Here is a 19,655-nt window from a genome sequence, read left to right as displayed (position 1 = left end):
GTGACCTTCATTTTATCACTGCTTATTTACTTCCCTCTCCAAAGAAAAAGCACAGCAAATGTGTAGTTATGGCTTGCTTCCAGTACAACTGATTTTTAGAAATAGCCTTTCAAGAAGGAGCAGACCCTCTGGAGACTGAGGTGTGAAGGTTCAAAATGAAGAATGTTAAGGATGGAAACACATAGTCTTCTTCATTCATTTCCTAAAATTCTTTATTTGCTATCTTTTCCAAATGTTGAGACATGAGTTATCTAACCTAGAAACATGCAGAAAATGCAAGAGAAATGTAAACTATATCAGCTATGACAACTGAGAGATGCAAAAGCTTGCAGTACTACAGCCTGAATTTTTCTAGATTTCTGCAGGAAAATCTTCATTCCTCTGTTCTGGTGCAGTAGGTAACTGACTCATCGTCAGACCCTAGTGCATTCACTAACCTTGCCCCTTTCTGTATTCATGGCTATAATTTCATTAGAAATTTACATCAGTGGCACACAAAAGATAAGAAGTCTCATATAACTGAAAGCTCAGTCTATGCATTCAAGTTACTTACCTGAGGCAATGATATTTTATCTTCCTTTCTCAAATTTCCACAGATTCTGCAAACACACCCACACAGACAAACACACACACATACTTTCACCTGCAGGTGAATAGTCTCTCTGAATTAACACTTCCAGATACCACTGATCATTCATAAGTTTTCCAGAAACCATCCACAAATAATTAATAATTTTGGTAAAAGAAGTCACTGTGGTTTCAAACACTTTAAAGATACCTTTTTAAATACAAAACTATTTATTTGGGTTCTTCCATCAGTGAAACATATTTTGAAACACTAAAGACTTACCCCACGTGCAACAGCAGGGAATCAGCCTCAATAATCTCAGAACCACAGACGATATCTACAAAAGGATCATTTTCCATTTCTACAATAAGCTAATCTTTCCAGGACCTGTGTCTCACCAGGTTCCTAGAAAAACCTTGTGAGTATGGTTAATAGGGATTAATTCTATACAGAATTCTCCAAATAACATTTTCTTGGAGAAAAGAAAAAATGAGTAAGAAATGGGGGGATGCTTTATATTACAATACTATAATAATTTGTTGTCCTAACACTGTTTTTATGATGATGGCAGTGAATTAATCCATCCTCTTGACAATCATTTCACAGTAAGAATGAGAAAGCTTACAGTAAGAATGAGAAAGCTTGCCATTTTCATTGCTGGCCTACCCCATTCTTGTCCTCACTGTGCATTTCCATGACAATGACTGTGAGCATTATGACACCATTGTACATCATGACTCTGCTTTCTGTGATGTTACTCCCAAACTGGGTGTGAAATATGTGAAAGGACAGATCTGAAATGGAAGAACTGTCATCAGTGAAGCAGAGTAGTCTACAGAATTAATAATTGACTGAATTGACAGCATGCTACCACCCAACAGAAATCTGAAATTGAAGGGCACTGACTTCCTTTATAACTGAGGGGCTTTGTGTCAAAATTACTTGTCAAATTAAAGGCGTGTAAAATGAGACCTTGATGAGGTGTGTACAATTTAATGCAAAATTAGTAAAAAATATTTTTTTCTAAAATGTCTGGGTTTTTGTGTTAAATGACCACTAGTGAAATTTTGGTAACTATTGATATTATGACAGTCTCAGTTCAGGTTTTCCCCCTGCCCCGCCTTTTTTTTTTTTTCTTTTTAATTGAAAGTATATGCCTGAGCTAATATAATTGATCTTTTCTTCAAATCAGGTCATCAGAATAATCAAACCAAATGAAAAATAGAGTACAGTTGCTTTCAAGTTCCCCAAAGCTTTTGCAAAGACAAGCTTACTAATGTTGTGAAGTACTCACAGTAGAAAATTATGAGCACCAGAGGGAATTATTTGAGGAAAATGGGAGAAAAACTGGTAAGTATAGAGGGAGAAATGTTCTCAAACAAGGCATGCAGTCACATTTTGACCACAAAGGATTGAAAGAAATTCTATTCATTGATCTCTGTAAATGTGGCATTAACAGAGTGGTCAGAGGATGAAAGGAAATATATAATAGCTTCATAAGAACATAAAATTGAAAGGGACCATGCTTTAGCTCACTGAATCCAGGCTTCTGTTCTGGCATGCAATCATGTCTATAAATGCTTTCATAAAGACAAATATGCTGTACTTTGAAACACTTTCAGCTTTGTTTTCTTCTCCTGTTAGTAACCTCTTTCAGAATCTGATTTTTTCTTGCTTTCATTCTAAATTTACTAAACATGAATTCTAAATTAACTCACAGCCACCAAAACCTTATTTTTTCAAGTAAAACTGTAATCAACCTAAATAATTTTTATTTTTCATTGTGCTTTATTTGGAGGTGTATTTATAGACTATCATGTGCCCACTTCTATTATTTATGGAAATAATTAAACAAACATATTTTATTCTCCATTACTATCCCAGCCATAATGTTCAATTCTTTCTGTACAGCTTCACATATAAATCATTCTTCTTAGCTGAAAGTAATCAGAATAGCATATAGGTCAACACTATTTTCCACAATGTCTTCAGTGCCCTTTATCCCTTTTTTTATATATCAGCTTTTGCAGCTTAGTATTACATTCTCCTTCTTTAAGACTTGACACTAGATCTGGTAACCAGTTCTTTCTCTTCCTCTCTCAATTACAGTAAATCACTAGTGTATAACAGAAATTCATAACATTGTTTTCTGTTCCCAAGGTTTACTCTTTATTTCTATATCCAAACCATATTCATAATATCTAGCTCTTTCCAGACAATGCTTTCATTCTTCTGCAAAGCTTTGTATCAACAATATTTTTGCAACATTTTTTTCTATTCCAAAATCATTTATGAAAATGTTAATCAGTGTAAAGCTGCCTGAATGCATATCTCCTCATCCCCTTACCCCTTTTAAAAGCTTCTCTTTCAATGCAAATCATTACCTCCATTTAGAAAGGTCCTTTCTCAGTTTACATTTTCTTCTTATATAGCTCAATAATTTTTGGCATTCTGAAATACCTAATATTTTACTACGTTTGGTATAACAGAACATTTTTTTTTATCCTTTGAGTTAACAGACTCTTAAATAAAGTTGTTCCACTTCCTATTTTTAGTCCAGAAGATACTATTCAAATTTGGAAGCCCTCACTACCAGACATGTGTGATTTCAGAGGCTACTGGTTCCCTTGCATCACTTTCTACAATATAATTTTCAGAATTCTAATTTCAAGGGAAACTAAAATGAATTTTTTTTTCCATGCCCTCTTAAATAAAGTTGTTCCACTTCCTATTTTTAGTCCAGAAGATACTATTCAAATTTGGAAGCCCTCACTACCAGACATGTGTGATTTCAGAGGCTACTGGTTCCCTTGCATCACTTTCTACAATATAATTTTCAGAATTCTAATTTCAAGGGAAACTAAAATGAATTTTTTTTTCCATGCCCTCTTCCCCAATAACCATCTTACTTTACCCCTCATATTCTATGTATTTCTCTGATTTCATTAAGGAAATTAAGACTCATGTAGATTATCTAATAAAAAAATTCTATCATAATGCAGCAAGACAGTCTTCAAGGAGAGGAAAACTTCCTCTGTCATATATCATGGGTTAAAGTTATATAGAGGATTGTGTGTTATTTAATGCAAGTTAAAACCCAAGCTCTACAGACAACATTACATTTGATGGATCGGACTTCAGCTGCCCAGGCTTCAGTTCAATTACATTAGTCTGAACATTATATCTGAAGCTCACTCTATATATCAGAATATAAATGCAGAGCTTGTTCTTACAGACTTTTGAGGAACTCTAAGTAACACACCTTGTATCTCCTAGTATGAAAAAAACCACAGAGGATTTCCTTTTGGAGGAGACCTTTTCCACCTTACACTCAGAGTGAAATGAATACCCTACAGAGCTTAGACTGAATATGTAATATTCCCTGAAGCAGAACTGAAAATAATTCTGAAATAGTCTGGAAAAGCCATTAGCAGTGACCTCATGCATTTAGGATTCTGGAAATTGATGTAACAGGATCAATTGCACACACTCTGTTTAGCTGAGCTCAGAATAAAAACTATTTTATCATATTTTAGAATCTTCATCCTATATACTTTTATTTATCCTTTTGATAATAAACAAAGTATTCACAGGCAACTGGCAAGTTCACTGTAAATCTATGTAGCAATCCAAGAGGTGTCTTCCCTTAAAAGAAGAGGTGCCATCTAAGGACAGAAATGATCTGCCTCTTATCAGTGCCACCTTTCTGGGAATGGAAAAAAACAAACCAAAGCCAAAGGAGAACAACCACCTTACCTTTCCTACATATTGAGGATCTGGTCCCATGTGTTCTTCTAAAACAAAGAACTGATTCCACACCCATCCACGCTTTGGACGATGATGCACTTCTGTTTCGCCTTCTATGTGTTTGGTTTGATTCCTGGTCACCTTGATGGAGCCATGGTGAGCAGCTCCATAACATCTTTGTACAAAACAGAGACAAACTAGGACTGGGCAGATACAAGATGTACTTGTAATTCTCATTGTAGGATAAGATTCCTGTTCAAGGTTTTCTTTCTCTTGTCCTTTTCAGCTGTAATCCTTCAGTAAGTTCCCGAGAGTGAAGGTGAAGTCTGCTTCAGAAATACAGTCCAAATTAGGTTTTTCTGCTTGTTCATGGTTTAGCTGCCCATTTGGGAAAGCTCAAATTATATTTACATTATGAAAAGCTGACTGGAAAAATTGATATTTCTTCTGAGGTCTTCACAATAGAGTTCCACAGCCGACCATTTTCTATCTAATATGAAAAGGAAAGAAAGACACTTACTCATCACTAAAACCAGCAATTTTCAGTTTCTGACCTTAGATTACACTCAAAGTTGTACTAAGCACTCAGTCAAAGACTACCATTGGAACTAAAATTTCATTTCAATGCTTCCTGTAAAAGCATTTCCTGATTTTTATGTTAAAATACAGTAAGACAGCATGACTCCCACAAGCTGTGAAAACACTCATAATTAAAACCTGGATGATTCAGAACAGTTCCTTTGGCTTTTACCTACAAATCATTGACCTGGTCTGGCAGTAGAACAAAATCACTGCTACAGTGTCATTAAATAGTGATCGCTGAATCATTTCACATGAGTTTTTGATGTTCTATACACCACACAGATATCCAGCTTGATGAAAAATATCTAGTCTGTAATGGGTTTTGAAAGAATGCCACCAAAATGGGCTTTTAAAATTCTGAGTCAATACTAGAGCATACTGACAGGAAGCTTCAGTCAAAATGTGCATTTTTACACATTTTATATAAAGCACACCTTGTGATTTATATAAATTCAAACCAATATCATCTAGGACATCATAAAATTATAACATACTGACAGGAATTTCACGTTGTTTTGATATCACTATTTTCAGTATATTTGCAATATTTTCTCAGCCTCAAAAAGGAAAATGTAACCTAATTTATTACAATAATAAAATGTGAATATATGTGGAAGGTGATGTAGTGCTTAAAGCCAAGTACCTTGAAAGTAAAATATTTCTTCAATCTTAGAGAAACAGTTACATTAAATAAGCATTTGTTCAGTTATCTGATGATGTCAAAGATTATCTCCATATCAGTCAGTCCATCAGGAGTCTGAAACATGCAATTGAAACTACAAAAATTGGACTTTTCCTATATTGGTCTTTTTTGAGTATCATAAAGCTACATAAACAGAAACATAAACCACATAAACAGAAACAAAATTAAACTAATTTTCTTTCTAGGTTTCATAGGAACCCAACAGAAAAAATTCAAAATCCCTAAAGAGGAACCAAAAAAGAATTTAGAAATCAGACAGAAAAAATACTGCAGTGGAAGAAAATTTATTAGGTGTCTTTTGGCTGCAATTTTGTTTGAACTTATGTTTCTCTCAAGTCCATAACCAAACCTCTTAGCTGAAAACAATTCCTCATCAGAACAATGGAAGAATACTTCAAGACCACTGAACATTAGAAATAGACAGAAAAGACATTATTTTCCATTGCTAGTACTCAGTTCAGGATAGTGGGTATTGCTGAAGTGAAGAAAGAATTTCAGTCTCTTGTGGTTGTGCAGGAACTCAAAATGAAACTCTATACATCATTTTCAACTGAAGAAATAAGTTTTTAGACATCTAGCATTCCCTTACTTGTTTCCAAAGCACTTTAGTCTCCCCTCAATCCCTATGAAGTCCAAGACACCATTCCCTTAAAATTCTGGCATTCCATCTCTGAAAAGGTTTATATAACATGAATAATTATTATCTCTCATAAATTCAAATGTGAATTAATAGGATTTTGTTTACAGTCAAATGTTGTATGATGTCTAAATTAGATCAGGGACAAAATCCAGCCTTTCTGGGTCTCATAGTTGTTTCTGGGTATATTTCTTAGTTTCCTTGCCTTTCTGCATTCTTTGCTGATTCATATTAAAAATAATTTTTTACCTTGAGGCATGCAGTTTCCTTGTATAGATTTCTATGTATACAGATGATCTATTTTAATAGATTAGTCATCATTATACTTAAGATGCATATCAAAATTAAGAAATGTCTCACAAAATATTAACTCTTTAGCTTTATCCATTCAAGTATTATTTTTCTTCCCTTTGTTTCTATCCTGAGAAATGCCTGGGAGCCATTCATAAGACCAGAAGCAGCAGGTAATAACTTACAATTGGTATGTAAATGCATTGAGATTTTTCAAAATAGCACATTTAAAATATATTTTAGATTATTTACTACTAAACTTTCTTTTACAAAAATCTGTGGAAATAGTTGAGATGGAAAATTCTGGCCTCATAAATTGTGTATATGAGTACAGAAGCTACCAAAAAATCACGATTTACTAAACAGAACTTGTTTTTCTTCCCTCTCAGAAGTCATCCATAGGGAAAAAAAAAAACCAAACAAATCAAAACAATCAAGATGGAGCCTCCAAACTGTTATGCCACAGTCACATATGAGCCAGAACAAATATTAAGGACATAATTCATTAATAGATATATAGATATAGATATATGTGTGTATATGTATATGCATATAATATATATTATAAATAATATATATACATGTATTATAATATTAAATATATTATTCAAATACATTGGAAAAAAAAAGATAATATACTACAGCAAAATATGAAGGGCTTTTTTCGTCTTTTGACTAAAAAAGGTCTGTTCATCTTAGCATTAACATTAACAAGGAGGCAATACATTTTTATTTAGTAAAACCATAATTTTATTAAATTCAATTAAGAGATTTAATTTTAAGCACCTGAACCCAAAATTAAAGTTTTAAAATCGTTTATTCTGAACAAATATACTTAATAATAATAATAATAATAACAACAGTAGCAGGAAAAAACATTGCAATATCTACTTCCTGTTATACTTAGAAACTGATGCCTTCAACAGTTCCTGAATTGTACATGAAGCCTAAAGAATCATTTCCAAAAAGAAAAGTTCAGCAATCAAAAGAGGAGGGGATTTAAGTGTCAATTCTTTGAAGTGTTGCACCTCTGGAAAACATCTTTGAAGCCAAAGCCTAATTAATATTCAGTACAAAGGTCGTTATTCAGCACTCTCCTACTAAAGGTCTAGAATAAGCATTTAATAAAGACCTGACACCCACTCCAAAAGAAACCTCAAATCTACCTTGAAGACAGCAGAGTGTGTCTGCAGGGGAAAGTTCAGACGAAAACAGCTCACACAGTTAACACAGAGGAGACAGTAAAGCAAAGACTTGGCAAGAAACAGAAGAAAAACAGAGGAGAAAAAAAAAAGAAATGAACTTTCTGAAATCCTTTGAATTGAAGCTAACACACTGAGATGCTGCCTGCTCATTGCTCTTGTCTGCAGCTTCAGAGTCAGTTTCTTGATTTATGACTTTTGTTATAAAGATTCATGCAGCTGCAGAGTAGACTTGTGTTATAGCCATCTCCTGGGAGCCCTCATGAAAATGAGTTGTGTAGCTCAAGAGACTGTCAGAGTGAGTTAAAATGAAAATAATTAAATAAGGTGAGATGGGAAAGTTCCACCAACATTGCTGGAAATCATTACAGCACAGTAGTTACTGCTTAGTGTAAGACCCTATAATGAATTCCCAGGAAACTAACAGGAGCAGAGTGATGCAAAATGTATTTCACCACCACAAGGAGATGCAACTTTTGTAATGGATCTTGCCCTGAATCTCAGTGTCTTCTGTCTTCCATCAAATTGAATCTCATTTGAATTCTTCTGAACGATCAAGTTTTGCAGATGCACATTTAGCACAATTCCACTTATTTTTTATATATCCCTTTTAAGTTCCATGGTGACAGAGTGGCAATTAGCTATGGAGCTTGTAATAATTAAAATTGTTTATATGCTTTCTGACTTCTCTCTATGCCCTCTGCCCTGTAAATCTCCTCCTATCAGAAAAAAAAAATATTATCAAAATCTGAGCAGTTTCAAATATCTATCATTTATATTTAAACACCCCAAAAAAATCTTACATCCTGGACTGCCTGTGTTTATTGCTTATTGCCAATATTTTATCCTTCAGCATGGAAGAAACAATGGTGTATTCACCTGGAGACCAAAGGCAGAATAATGCACTAGGGTCAGAAAGGAAAATTGAATGCGATTTTTTTGTTACATCCTTTGAATAAGAGTTTGATAGATTGCCAAGAGAACATACAGTATTCCTGAAGACTCAGGTAAGTGGCAGAAAAAACAGTGACATTTCTAGGTAGATGAAGGAAAGTTGTTCATCTGTAGTTGATCTCCATTCTCTATTCCCAAGGCTGGTAGAGCTGAGCTATGGGAAGTTACACAATAAACTGAAGCACCAAGTTCTTCTCAGCCTAGGTAACAGAGAGACAATATATAATTGTCTGTCTTCTGCACATGCTAGTCAATCTGACAGAAGTAGTGACAAAACTGTTTTGGAATGCATTTAAAACTGTATTACACGTGACTATTTTGCCTTTTTGTTGTTTTAGTTGCACCTATGTGTATGAGACTGAAAGCTAAGAAAACTCTAATTAAGAAAATGCTCTTGAAATAGTTAAATAGCGATTCCAATAACCAAAAATGTTTCAACTATAGTTCTATATTGGCAGACCTTCTAGAAATCGGAAACTGGACTCCTTTTTTACTTCAATAGCATAAAGAAATTTCCATTAATTGGTCAGATAATTGCATGAGCTATCAAACTCCTAAATTATTGCTAAATTTATTTGTAGGTATATTACTATTCTGAAACATAGTCTTTATCACTCTGGAAATTGATCAGTTTCCTAAAGAAATATACAGAAAAAAGCATTGAATGCCCCTCTCCTCACCTCTTTAAACCAGTAAATCTAGCTGATGTCTGTACTGTGTCAAGGGGGCTTATTTCTTGTAACACTCTTTCACATTTACACACAGCATTTGATAAAGAGCATATCTATTAGTAAAAACCCAAAAAGTGTCTGTAGTAATCTAATATCAACTATTGTTTACCTATTAAATTATTCTACATAAACTCCCCTGTACAGAATAAACAGAAACAACAACTAAAATTGAAAAAAAATTGAAGCACCTCCATGAAAAATAAAGACTGTTCTTTCACATATGGCAACAGAAATTCTCTTGTGTGAACAAAAGGGTGGATAGGGGAATAAAAAAAAAAAAAAAAAAAAAAACGACATGAGAAAAAAAAAATATATGAAAGAGACTCTGTGAAATCACTGGAAAACAAACCAAGACAGAGACGCAGATTGGAAAGTTCAAGTGGAAACAGTTGAAGCTGTAAGAGAAGATGTAAAAAATCCAACAGTACAATGTTTACAAAATGTAGGAAATATATTCATTGAAGTTCAAGAGAAAGACAGTTGAATAAAGGAAATATGAATTTGGAACAAAAATTATGGAACAAAATTCCACAAGGAATATGGGTTTCTGGGAATTGGTATGCTGAAAATGGCAAGGGAAATGGAAAGCTAGTATATTTTTCCCTACCATTTTTACATTGCATACCCAAAAAGCTCTTATAACTTTCACATTTTCACATATAATTCACAGATCAAGGCAACTGCTAACACATTTGATATCAAAAAATTAAAAAATATATACCATATAAAGAAATAAAACAGTATAAGTACAACTGTTGTGTCTTAATGACTACAAGTTGTTATGCAGTATGTGCAAAAAGCTGGGATATTCTTAGATTCAATTTACAATCAGAGAAACACATTATACAAAATTAATTACTTAGATCAGTACGTCACTCTTGCTGACATTGCCCAAATGAAAATCAAGAAGAGGAAAAGAAATGCCCTCCTTTTTATTTTTTCTTACCCATTATCTCCTATCTACCTACAAGGAAAGAAACAGTTATACCAAAAGCTCAGGAAGGAACAAAAACCAGCAGACATATCCTGAAATACTATTAAAGGGAAATCGCATATTTTTGGGCATTCTAAAGCAGCAAAACCAAAACAACAGAGAAATCTTTCTCATGGGTAGGCAAGCTAGCTGTTCCTCTGAAAAGAAGTTTACATAACAGAAAGACAATCTGGCATTACAGATGTGGGTTTTACATGCCCTAATGTTGTAATTAGATACCAAAAAAATAGTCACTGCAAAGGTAAAAATAAGTTTCTCTACCCATGGGATTTTTTAAAGGCAACAGTAGCATTTAGCTGCAGAGTCATCATTAAGTTGTTTTAAATTATTTCAGACAGCAAAGTGTGATGGATTTTTCAACACCATCCTGACTGAAACACACACAACAAATAATCCACACTTATGAGACTCCATTCCTCTTACTGCTTTGGAGCTCCATGGAGAAAATGTCAGAAGACTCCATAAATTCTACAGTTGTAGCACCTAGGATTTCTTCCAAAAGTGTTCATAATCCAGGCTATTTTTTAAAGTGTAAAGCCTTTCTCTTTTTCTCTTTCCAATTTTTCTTCCATTTGAGGCATATACGATTTTCAAATATTCTTTTTACCTTCAGTTAAGTATTACATAAGTTTTATTGATAATTAATTTTTTCTTAATTATAATTTCTTGTTTAGTACTCAGCTCCAGTAGCTTTGAAGTAACAGAAACTGATATATTACTATTCCATAAAAACCACAGAAAATAAATCTTAGCCATCTTTTTGTATTAACAACTGCTGAATAAGTAATTAGCTTATAATTATTATTATTAGCTTATATATTATATAAGCTTATACATTATATAATTATTAGCTTATTTCACTAGTTTTCAGAGGTTTAATTGAAAGATAGTGGATTTGTTCATATTTGCGCTATATGTTTGGTTTTAGACAGCTTGTACCTAAACCTTTAACCCAGCATAAGTATGGATTCTTCTTTATTTCTAGCACATAACGTTAGCCAGATGTTTTCCCTTGTAAAAATATTATGTTGTGTTAATAATATCTTGAGATTGAAAAATGAAGAAGATAAGACCAGACATGACTTTCCATTCAAGCATTAACACCCTGAATTTTCTAGGGTGTTTTTGTTGTTGGATTTTTTTTAAGTTATACTTTGTCAAGGTGAAATAGAATATTTCAAACTTTACTTTAAAATCCTAGCTGCAGCCCTAGCAATCAACCAGAATAGGTTTGATTCAAGACCTAGATAAAAGTTAATTTTCTTTTTCTTTTATTTTTATCTCAAGTATTAGAAATAATTACACTATTCAGAGTCTAGACTGCCTGTTAATTTACTAAGCATTAAAAACTTACCTGGTTGGCTGGAACAGGTTGCATCAGTTAAAGCTGGGGTCACAAAAGAAAATAGACATCATATGAATAAGAGCTTTTGCAACCTCATAACTGTCTACAACTTCCTCACAAGGGGAAGCAGAGGGGCAGACACTGATCTCTGCTCTCTGCTGGTCAGTGACCTGAGGAAATGACGTGTACTTGTGTCAAGGAAGGTCACAACCACCTGAGGGATGGTTGGGCACTGGAACAGCCTCCCCAGATAAATAAATGGTCACAGCATCAAGCCTGTCAGAGTTCCAAAAATACCTGGACCATGCTCTCAGGCACATGGTGTGACACCTGGGGATGTCCGGTGCAGTGCCAGGAACTGAAGTTTGATGGACCTTTTTGGTCCCTTCAAACTCGAGATACTCTGTGATTCTACAATTATTAGTAGAAGAAGTATCACATTCCTTACAGAAGGAGGCATGAACTGTGGTTCCAGTTTTGTTATGAAGAGAATTTTAAGGAAAGCCTAGCAGCACCTGCAATTAAAAGAGCACAGAAATGCTGAACCAGTGCAAGCAGTTCTGGCCAAACACCTTCCCGCCTGGATTAAAGGAGATTAGTCATGTGTTTTATCTAGTTAGGCTTCACTGGGAAAGAAAACCCACTGGAATCCTACCTAGCTGTACCATGAAGATGAATGAAGTGTGAAAGGCCAAAAGAGGCTTAGAAAATAAATAGTCACCCAAAAAAAAAAATAATATTCCCATATTTGGAAGGTTTTTATGTTGGGAAAAAAACTTCTGGATATTTACTGGGCTAACATCTGATTTATCATTCCTTTTTTGAAAAATAAGACAGTCAAGATTGTCTGTTTACCAATGTCTTAAAATAGCAGATTTAATAGGAGTTCAACGAATTTGTAACAATAAATGTGGAGTCATGATCAGGGTATTTTCTTCTGGACTGTGCATAGCTTGTCACTAAACACAAGCTTTAATGGATTTTTTAATGGATAGCATTACCTGAAGCACCACTCACAAAAATGAAAAACAGCCACATTACACTAGGTGACTAATCCAGCACCTTACATGGCCAAGGAGATTCATTCTAAATAGTACAAATAAAGGATTCTAAGCACACTGACTCCCAATATAATACAAAAATTAAAAACCAAAACAAAACAACAAACAAAAACCACAAAATCCTCTAAATATTTCAAAAAATGTTATTCAAATAAAAATTATTTTGTTTTATTCAACAACAGTAATAAAATTTTTCAAAAAGTTGCAGGGGAGGGGGGTTCTAGTGTTTTTTGTATACAAAAATGTTAAATTTTTATACACAAACAATCAATGCTCCATAACAAAACACTATCAGCCCTTGAAATTTTCATTAGAAGCAGGTTTATCATTGCCAGACCCAAACAGATGGGCCACATAAGATCCTTACCTGCTGAAAATATATCAGAACCACTATGCAATCAAAGTTGTATTGCCATAGCAAGATTTTTAAAGGTTATGTAATCAATGCTTTGATTAGATGATGTGCAAGATGAGCTGTGTTCTGCTATGCTGTCTTTTACACTAAATGGGAGTGGTTAACTCTAGAGATTATTTAAGACTCCTTTATTTTTGAAAAAAAATATTGAAGATGGCTATTAGAAAGCATTCTTATATTCATAAATAGGTACAGGAAATTATTAAACATTACTAAAAATCAATGGATTTGGTACCCTGATGACCAAAGACATTTTACGAAAGAGAGTTAAATGAGTTATGAAATAGATCTTTCTTGAACAAAAAGGGATTTGAAAAGTTTGCAAACAAGACTGTAAAAGTTCTTAATCTGCAAACAGCACTGCATGTACACGGGCAGATAATGAGCACTGCATGTACACAGGCTATAATGAACAGATAATCTAAACACGATATTAAAACAAGATTAAGGGATGCAGTGCCATCCTCAGTTGGCATAAAAATTATTTTGCTTATCATAAACAGAGATATGGAAACTACAGGATAAAAGAAATGAAATGGCATAACCAATGACTGAAGAAATATTTTTGCAACTCTACCCAAATGATTTGCACAGAGAGTGACTGTCAGAAGCGCAACACAGTAACAACACAATTAGTCAGATAAAATCCAGCCACTGTTTCTGTAAATATAATTGCACACACAGTCATGCTAGCCATTACCTGCTGTGAAAGGAACAACTGTGAAACACAAAGGGATGATTCATTAATCTGACTCATGTCTCTCTCTGTTCCTCAACCAGAGAGGAAACTATCTACATTTATATCTGAGGTCCATGTGCTAGTCAAGGGTAATACAGGCATGCGAGGCAGTGCAAAGGTCCCATTTTATTCCCAAAGCAGCAGAGGCTTTTCTTATGTGCTGTTTCTCTTCCCAAGGAACTTGCTAGCAGAAAAAGATCTCACTGATTTCTTGACTCATTCCTCCCATTTATTAAGGTCAGGTCACCAATCAGGGAACAAAGCAAATACATGAGACACTGATGAGCAATTACTTAGTTTAAATAGAAAGAACTTGCAATAACCCACTTGTGTATAGTCCACATGTACTGTTTGTCTTAACAAATTATTTCTCAAAAATGAATAGCAAGAGCTCCTCTGAGCACTATGGTAGCATCCCATTGACTAGCAAAAAGTAAATGGAAGAGAGATCTAATGCAGATGTTTGAGGCTTCAGAAGCAGTTAAAGGCATTTACCTCTTGTTCTTTGCTAGTAGTTCAGCACTGCACTTTAAACTTCTTAAAATCTTGTACACTATTAATAATAATCTTGTTACAGAAATCTTAATAATACATAATGTGCAGCATTTTTTGGGGGTTTCTAGGCTGCACACAACTGTTTAACTGCAGAGGAATTTGTTGTCTGGGTCAGGCTAACTGAATAAGTGTTCAGAAAACAGCAAATATGGCAAAACAAGGGGCAACAGATAAGTTAGAGACAGAGCCAAGAGGAATGGCCCAATTTCACAGAGACTTGTGAGAGAGGCAGATGAATTCCACAGGTCATCCCAGAGGCATATGGGGGCTCTTTTGGACAGTCAAGTCTTGCAAAGTCCACACCGCCCAGATGACTATGTGAGTACGACTCTCCAAAGCTGAGACTACCTAGGTAATGCTACCAGAGATACTGAGCTTCAGTGTACTTGTAAAAAAACTAAGGCAAATAAGGAAAAGGTAATTATAGGCCCTGGTTATCACATAACACTTTAACTCAGATGTCCTTAAGTCTGTGATTGCTCCTGTGAAATTTCTTCGGCCAAACATACTAGAATCTGTTAACCACACAACTTCACTATTCTGATGTCTCCACTAGATATGCACGTTGTACAGGTGTGTACCAATGTGAACAAAATTCCTACAAGCTCCCATCTTTCAGGAGTTGCACTGGTCTGTTTAACTTTAGAAATAAATCTTCCCTGATTAATTAGTTTTTGCCCAGTTTTCCATTTCCAGTACTCAAAGCTATTGACAGGAAAAAAAAAAGAAAACAAAGAAAAAAGAAAACTCCACAACTAAAAACTGTTTATAGGCACTATCAAGAAGAACTTCTTTTTTTGAGGGTGACCAAGCACTGGAATGAATTGCTGAGGAGTCTGTGTACTCTCCCTCCCTGGAGATATTCAAGAACCATCTGGAGAAAATCCTGTGCAATATTCTCCAGGATGACCTTGCTTGAGCTGAGAGGCTGGACCAGATGACCCACTGTGCTTCATTCCAACCTGTCCCAGTCTTTGGTTCTTTAATCTTGCATTTTTTCTATCAGAAAGTGAAAATTCTCTTGTATGCATGCTGGTTTGTATTGTATACATATATGCTTTTTTTTTTTTTCTTTCTTTAAGTGGAGGGGATCCATAAGCAGGATAAATGGAATGCCTTCTCTGTCTTAAGAAACTGTGCATTAGACAACATGGTATTTGTAAAACAGGTAAAAATAGCTATAAAAATGGCAGTGTACTTGTTAAATAACAATGTTCAGTTATCAGTGAAAGTCAATATTGACATAAGAAAGACAGTGACATTTTCTTCTGTTTTTCTGACTATTTGATAACTTGTTTTTTCTAACATCTATGCATATCCTCACAATGTTTATTCTCAGGAAGACAAGATGACACCAAAACAACAACAAAAAATTCAACTCTCAATTTTTATTTGTGTAACAGTGTCTACGAACACATATTATTTCATTATATTATTTAATGAATGCTGTTATATTAATCTTTAAGAAATTAGTTTTGTGCTAATACTAAAACACACAAAATCATGTTCATTCCTACTCATCTTTTGAGAGCAGAAAGACTTATTTTTATTTCAGATTGCTTTTTACTGTTTTTCCTAAGCTTCTTTTCTGAGGCAGAGAGACAGTTCTTCATTCCAGCAAGGTAGGCTTTTATAACTTTTGTGTAACTACTTTTTTTTTTTTTTCTAGATATGTCACCTCAGTTCTTCCTTAAAAAGTTCTATGTTATTCTAGGAAAGTTGTTTTTAATTTAAACAAAGTCAGACCTTACTAATGGTCTTAAGATTCATTTGAGTTTCACACAGTGAACAATTTTCACAAACTAGTTTAAAACTTAAATAGCATACTGTGTTAAATATACTAATCCCACTGATGGCCATAGACTTTGTATATGCAACTTTATTTCATGCTTGTGAAAATTTTAGCTTTCATTCTTGTCTTGACTACTTCACAGGAATGTATAAACAGGTAGATAAACAGAGATTTAATGTTCAAAACACAACACCAGCAAATCCTCAGAAACAGAAGGGGAAGGAGAATCTAGGTTAATCAGTAGGATCATGTCTTAGGTTCTGATTGAGCAAACAAAAAAAGAGTTACTTAACTTTAGGCCTATTAAAGAAAAGCTCATTCACATTAATTGGCTTGTCTGACTAAAACTTAGCTTAAAATGGAACATTTTAAAAATCACATTATTGGTATTTTATGGTGCTAGAAGAACAGCTTCTATGCACCGATAAGATTATAAGTATAATTTCACCAGGAAAAATTAAGAATGCAGAAATCAAGTTTCAAAATAAGTTTGTCTTCAATTATCACAATAGTAATCTAATGACAGGTGAAACCTTGTAAGATCATTTTGATATTGTCCATAAATGCATGGTATTTTTCATAAAAGCGCGGTGCATGATACAAGACTTTCTACTGTGAGTTGGAGACCTTCAAGAAATCATTCACAGTGTGCTTAATAGGAAAAAAAATTGGACTCTGCATTCAGAGAGAGCCTCAAACGGTAATTGCATGTTTTCTGGAGTTAGCTTTTTTTCTGCAAGTGAGCAGGATGAGGGTTTAGTGATGTTGATCATCACTAAACGAGCATCAGAAAAAGAACTGAAGGACTAGCAAAAATTGCACCCTAACTTTAATGGAGATGGAAAGCATTTCACAGCAAGAATCCGTATCTGGGCAAGGGCTTGTATCTCATTCCCATTTTGAGCCTTATTCAACAGTTCTTACACTGTGTTCAGAGAACTCTATTCAAGCAAGTCATGAAAATGGTGGACAAAGATACCTAAATAAACATGAAAACTATCTTGAACAAGTTTTAATAAGTTATATCCTACTTATGAAAGCAGTCATCCAGCAAAGTTACTAGAGAGAGAATAATTTAAAGAGAGATAGAACAATGAAAAAGAAATTTTAATGTGCAACAGCTTCCCAGTTTGTTTTTTTATTTTTTGTGGGTTTTTTTTTTGTTTTCAAATGAGACTTGGAATATTTAGAATGGAAACAATCAAGACAAATAATAACTAAAATTGTGTAGCTATAATTTCATCTGTAACCTGCTACTTTTGATTAAAGTTAATAATATTTCATTGTCAAAAGTACATGAATTTCCTCATATTCTAACATAGAGCTACTATTACTAGATATGGATTCGGCCATTTGTGAGACTACTAGCAAAACCTCATCAGCCTTTAGGAATAAAAAGGATTCAGTTATCAACAAGCAATAATCTTCAGATAGACAGATCATTATTAAAAAAAAAAAAAACAAACAAAACCAAACAAAACCAAACAAACCAAAAACTACCCACAGTGATTAGAAAAGCTTAAAAAGCTAATAAAAGTTCATAATCCTGATCTGATGCAGATTTAATAGTATTAAAGAAGCTTTAAACCTCTTTCTTCTTCATAGAGAAATTGCAAAGGAGGCTAAGGCAACTTAGCAGATAGGAGACTAAGGGGCTGCTCTTTAACCCCAGCTGATCTTTAACCCCAGCTGATGGCTGATGGAATAAGAGCTTGAACTGCAACTATCTTTCACTCTAAAACCCATCCTATGCAGGAAAAACAGCCATGAAATATTTTGTTTGTTTGTTTTCTGAGGCAACATCACTTCTCAAGGAGCAGAACAAAGCTTCATTTTCTTTTTCATGGTTATGAAATCACCTCCTACACACCATCATCACCAGCAACATCATGCAGCTTGCTGTAAATTTAAAACTTGAATACAAGGGGTTTTTTTTTAAGACTCTGAATTATGAGGTGCTGACTTTATTGGGTTTATACACATCTTGATATTGAGCAGTCTGTAAAAGATACCTGTGTCAGATTTAAGCAACACTGACAGGTGTTAAGCACTTGTTCCTGCCCCTTGCACGAAAATGAAAAGCTCTTACATGACTGTTGCAATAATGCAGATTTGCACATGAGAGGGAAAAGAGACACATGAAAAGATACATACACTGAACAAAATATCCAGTAAGAATATTCCAGTAAAGAATATTCAGTGCTTAATCCAAAGGTAATGAAAATAAATAATACTGAAGAACTAAAACAATTCTGAATCGACACTGATGAATTACTAGAGTAATAATATTTTGTAGTATTTCCCCTAAATAACAGAAAGCAAAAAAGGCAGTTATCTGTTTTACTTTAATTCCAAAGAATTAAATATTCTGTTTCTGTAATCTAAAGAACCTATTTCTATAAGATATGAAATTTATATAAATAGGGAGTTCTATGTTTTCTAGATTATATTAGCTTTTGTAGTAATTTACATAATACTTTCCACCACATTTCATGAAAACAGTTATTCTTGACTTCTGTTAGTTTACAAATAGAGAGAAAATAGTAAAAAGGAGTTCAATGTTATACTGCACTACAACCATTACTCTTGGAAAACACTGGGGAAAGGACTGAAATTCATTAAACTTAAGTCTTGTCTTCTACAAATGTTTTCATAATCAATTGTATTGATCAGTTTGGACTCTAAATTTTAAATTATTAAAAAGTGTGTTGTGCGGGGTTTTTTTTAGATTTTCTACTTCAAAATCTGAGTTTATGTTTTCTTTAGAAACATACAAAGCCCAGTTCAATTACAAAATGTATATATAATTAAAAAGAAAAAGGACAAAAAATAAAGAGGAAAAATGTAATCAGGATTCAAAATATGTCCAACATAACTTCTTGACATTTACGTTTCCAGTTATTCTGTCTGTAAACAGGAAATATGGATCAGAGCAATGCTTTTTGTGAACAGCATCTCTCCAGCTCTGACAGCAAAGGACAGAGCTTGAGCTCCACAATATGACCAGGCATTCGGGTTAAAGGCCAGTGCTGCCTGTACTGTGCTCAGACACCACATGTACACTCACACATGTGTAAGCCAATTTTCTAAGATCTCATCCCAGTGTATTTGCACTATACCACGGATTTTGTCAATCAGGGACATCTCCCGCTGTAAAAAAAGGTCAAGAACAGACCAATGTATTATCAAGAGGCAGAGTTCAACCCTGTTCATTTCAGCATGTGTTCAAACAAATGTCTAAGAAATACAGCCTGCTATGAGGAAACAGGAGTTTAATGCATGAACAAGGACATTTGGTATATAGTTTTCCCATTTAAAAGAGATTAGTAAAGGATAAGT

At 34.1% G+C, this 19,655-nt stretch overlaps 1 protein-coding gene across 7 annotated transcripts in view; it reads right to left on the bottom strand.

Annotated features, from left to right (window-relative positions):
* Nucleotides 1-19,655, bottom strand: part of CDH18 (cadherin 18) — a 229,841-nt gene that overhangs the window by 156,634 nt on the left and 53,552 nt on the right. For all 7 annotated transcript variants that reach the window (XM_058021639.1, XM_058021628.1, XM_058021608.1 and 4 more), the window contains one exon: nt 4,325-4,805. In XM_058021639.1, coding sequence (XP_057877622.1) covers nt 4,325-4,552 — 228 coding nt within the window. In that variant the 5' untranslated portion in view covers nt 4,553-4,805. The remainder of the gene's footprint in view (nt 1-4,324; nt 4,806-19,655) is intronic.

The sequence above is a fragment of the Melospiza georgiana genome, chromosome 1 (genome assembly GCF_028018845.1).
Source record: "Melospiza georgiana isolate bMelGeo1 chromosome 1, bMelGeo1.pri, whole genome shotgun sequence".
Lineage (NCBI taxonomy): Eukaryota > Metazoa > Chordata > Aves > Passeriformes > Passerellidae > Melospiza > Melospiza georgiana.
The sequence above is the reverse complement of the archived record's forward strand: the minus strand, read 5'-3'. Positions and strand labels throughout refer to the sequence as shown.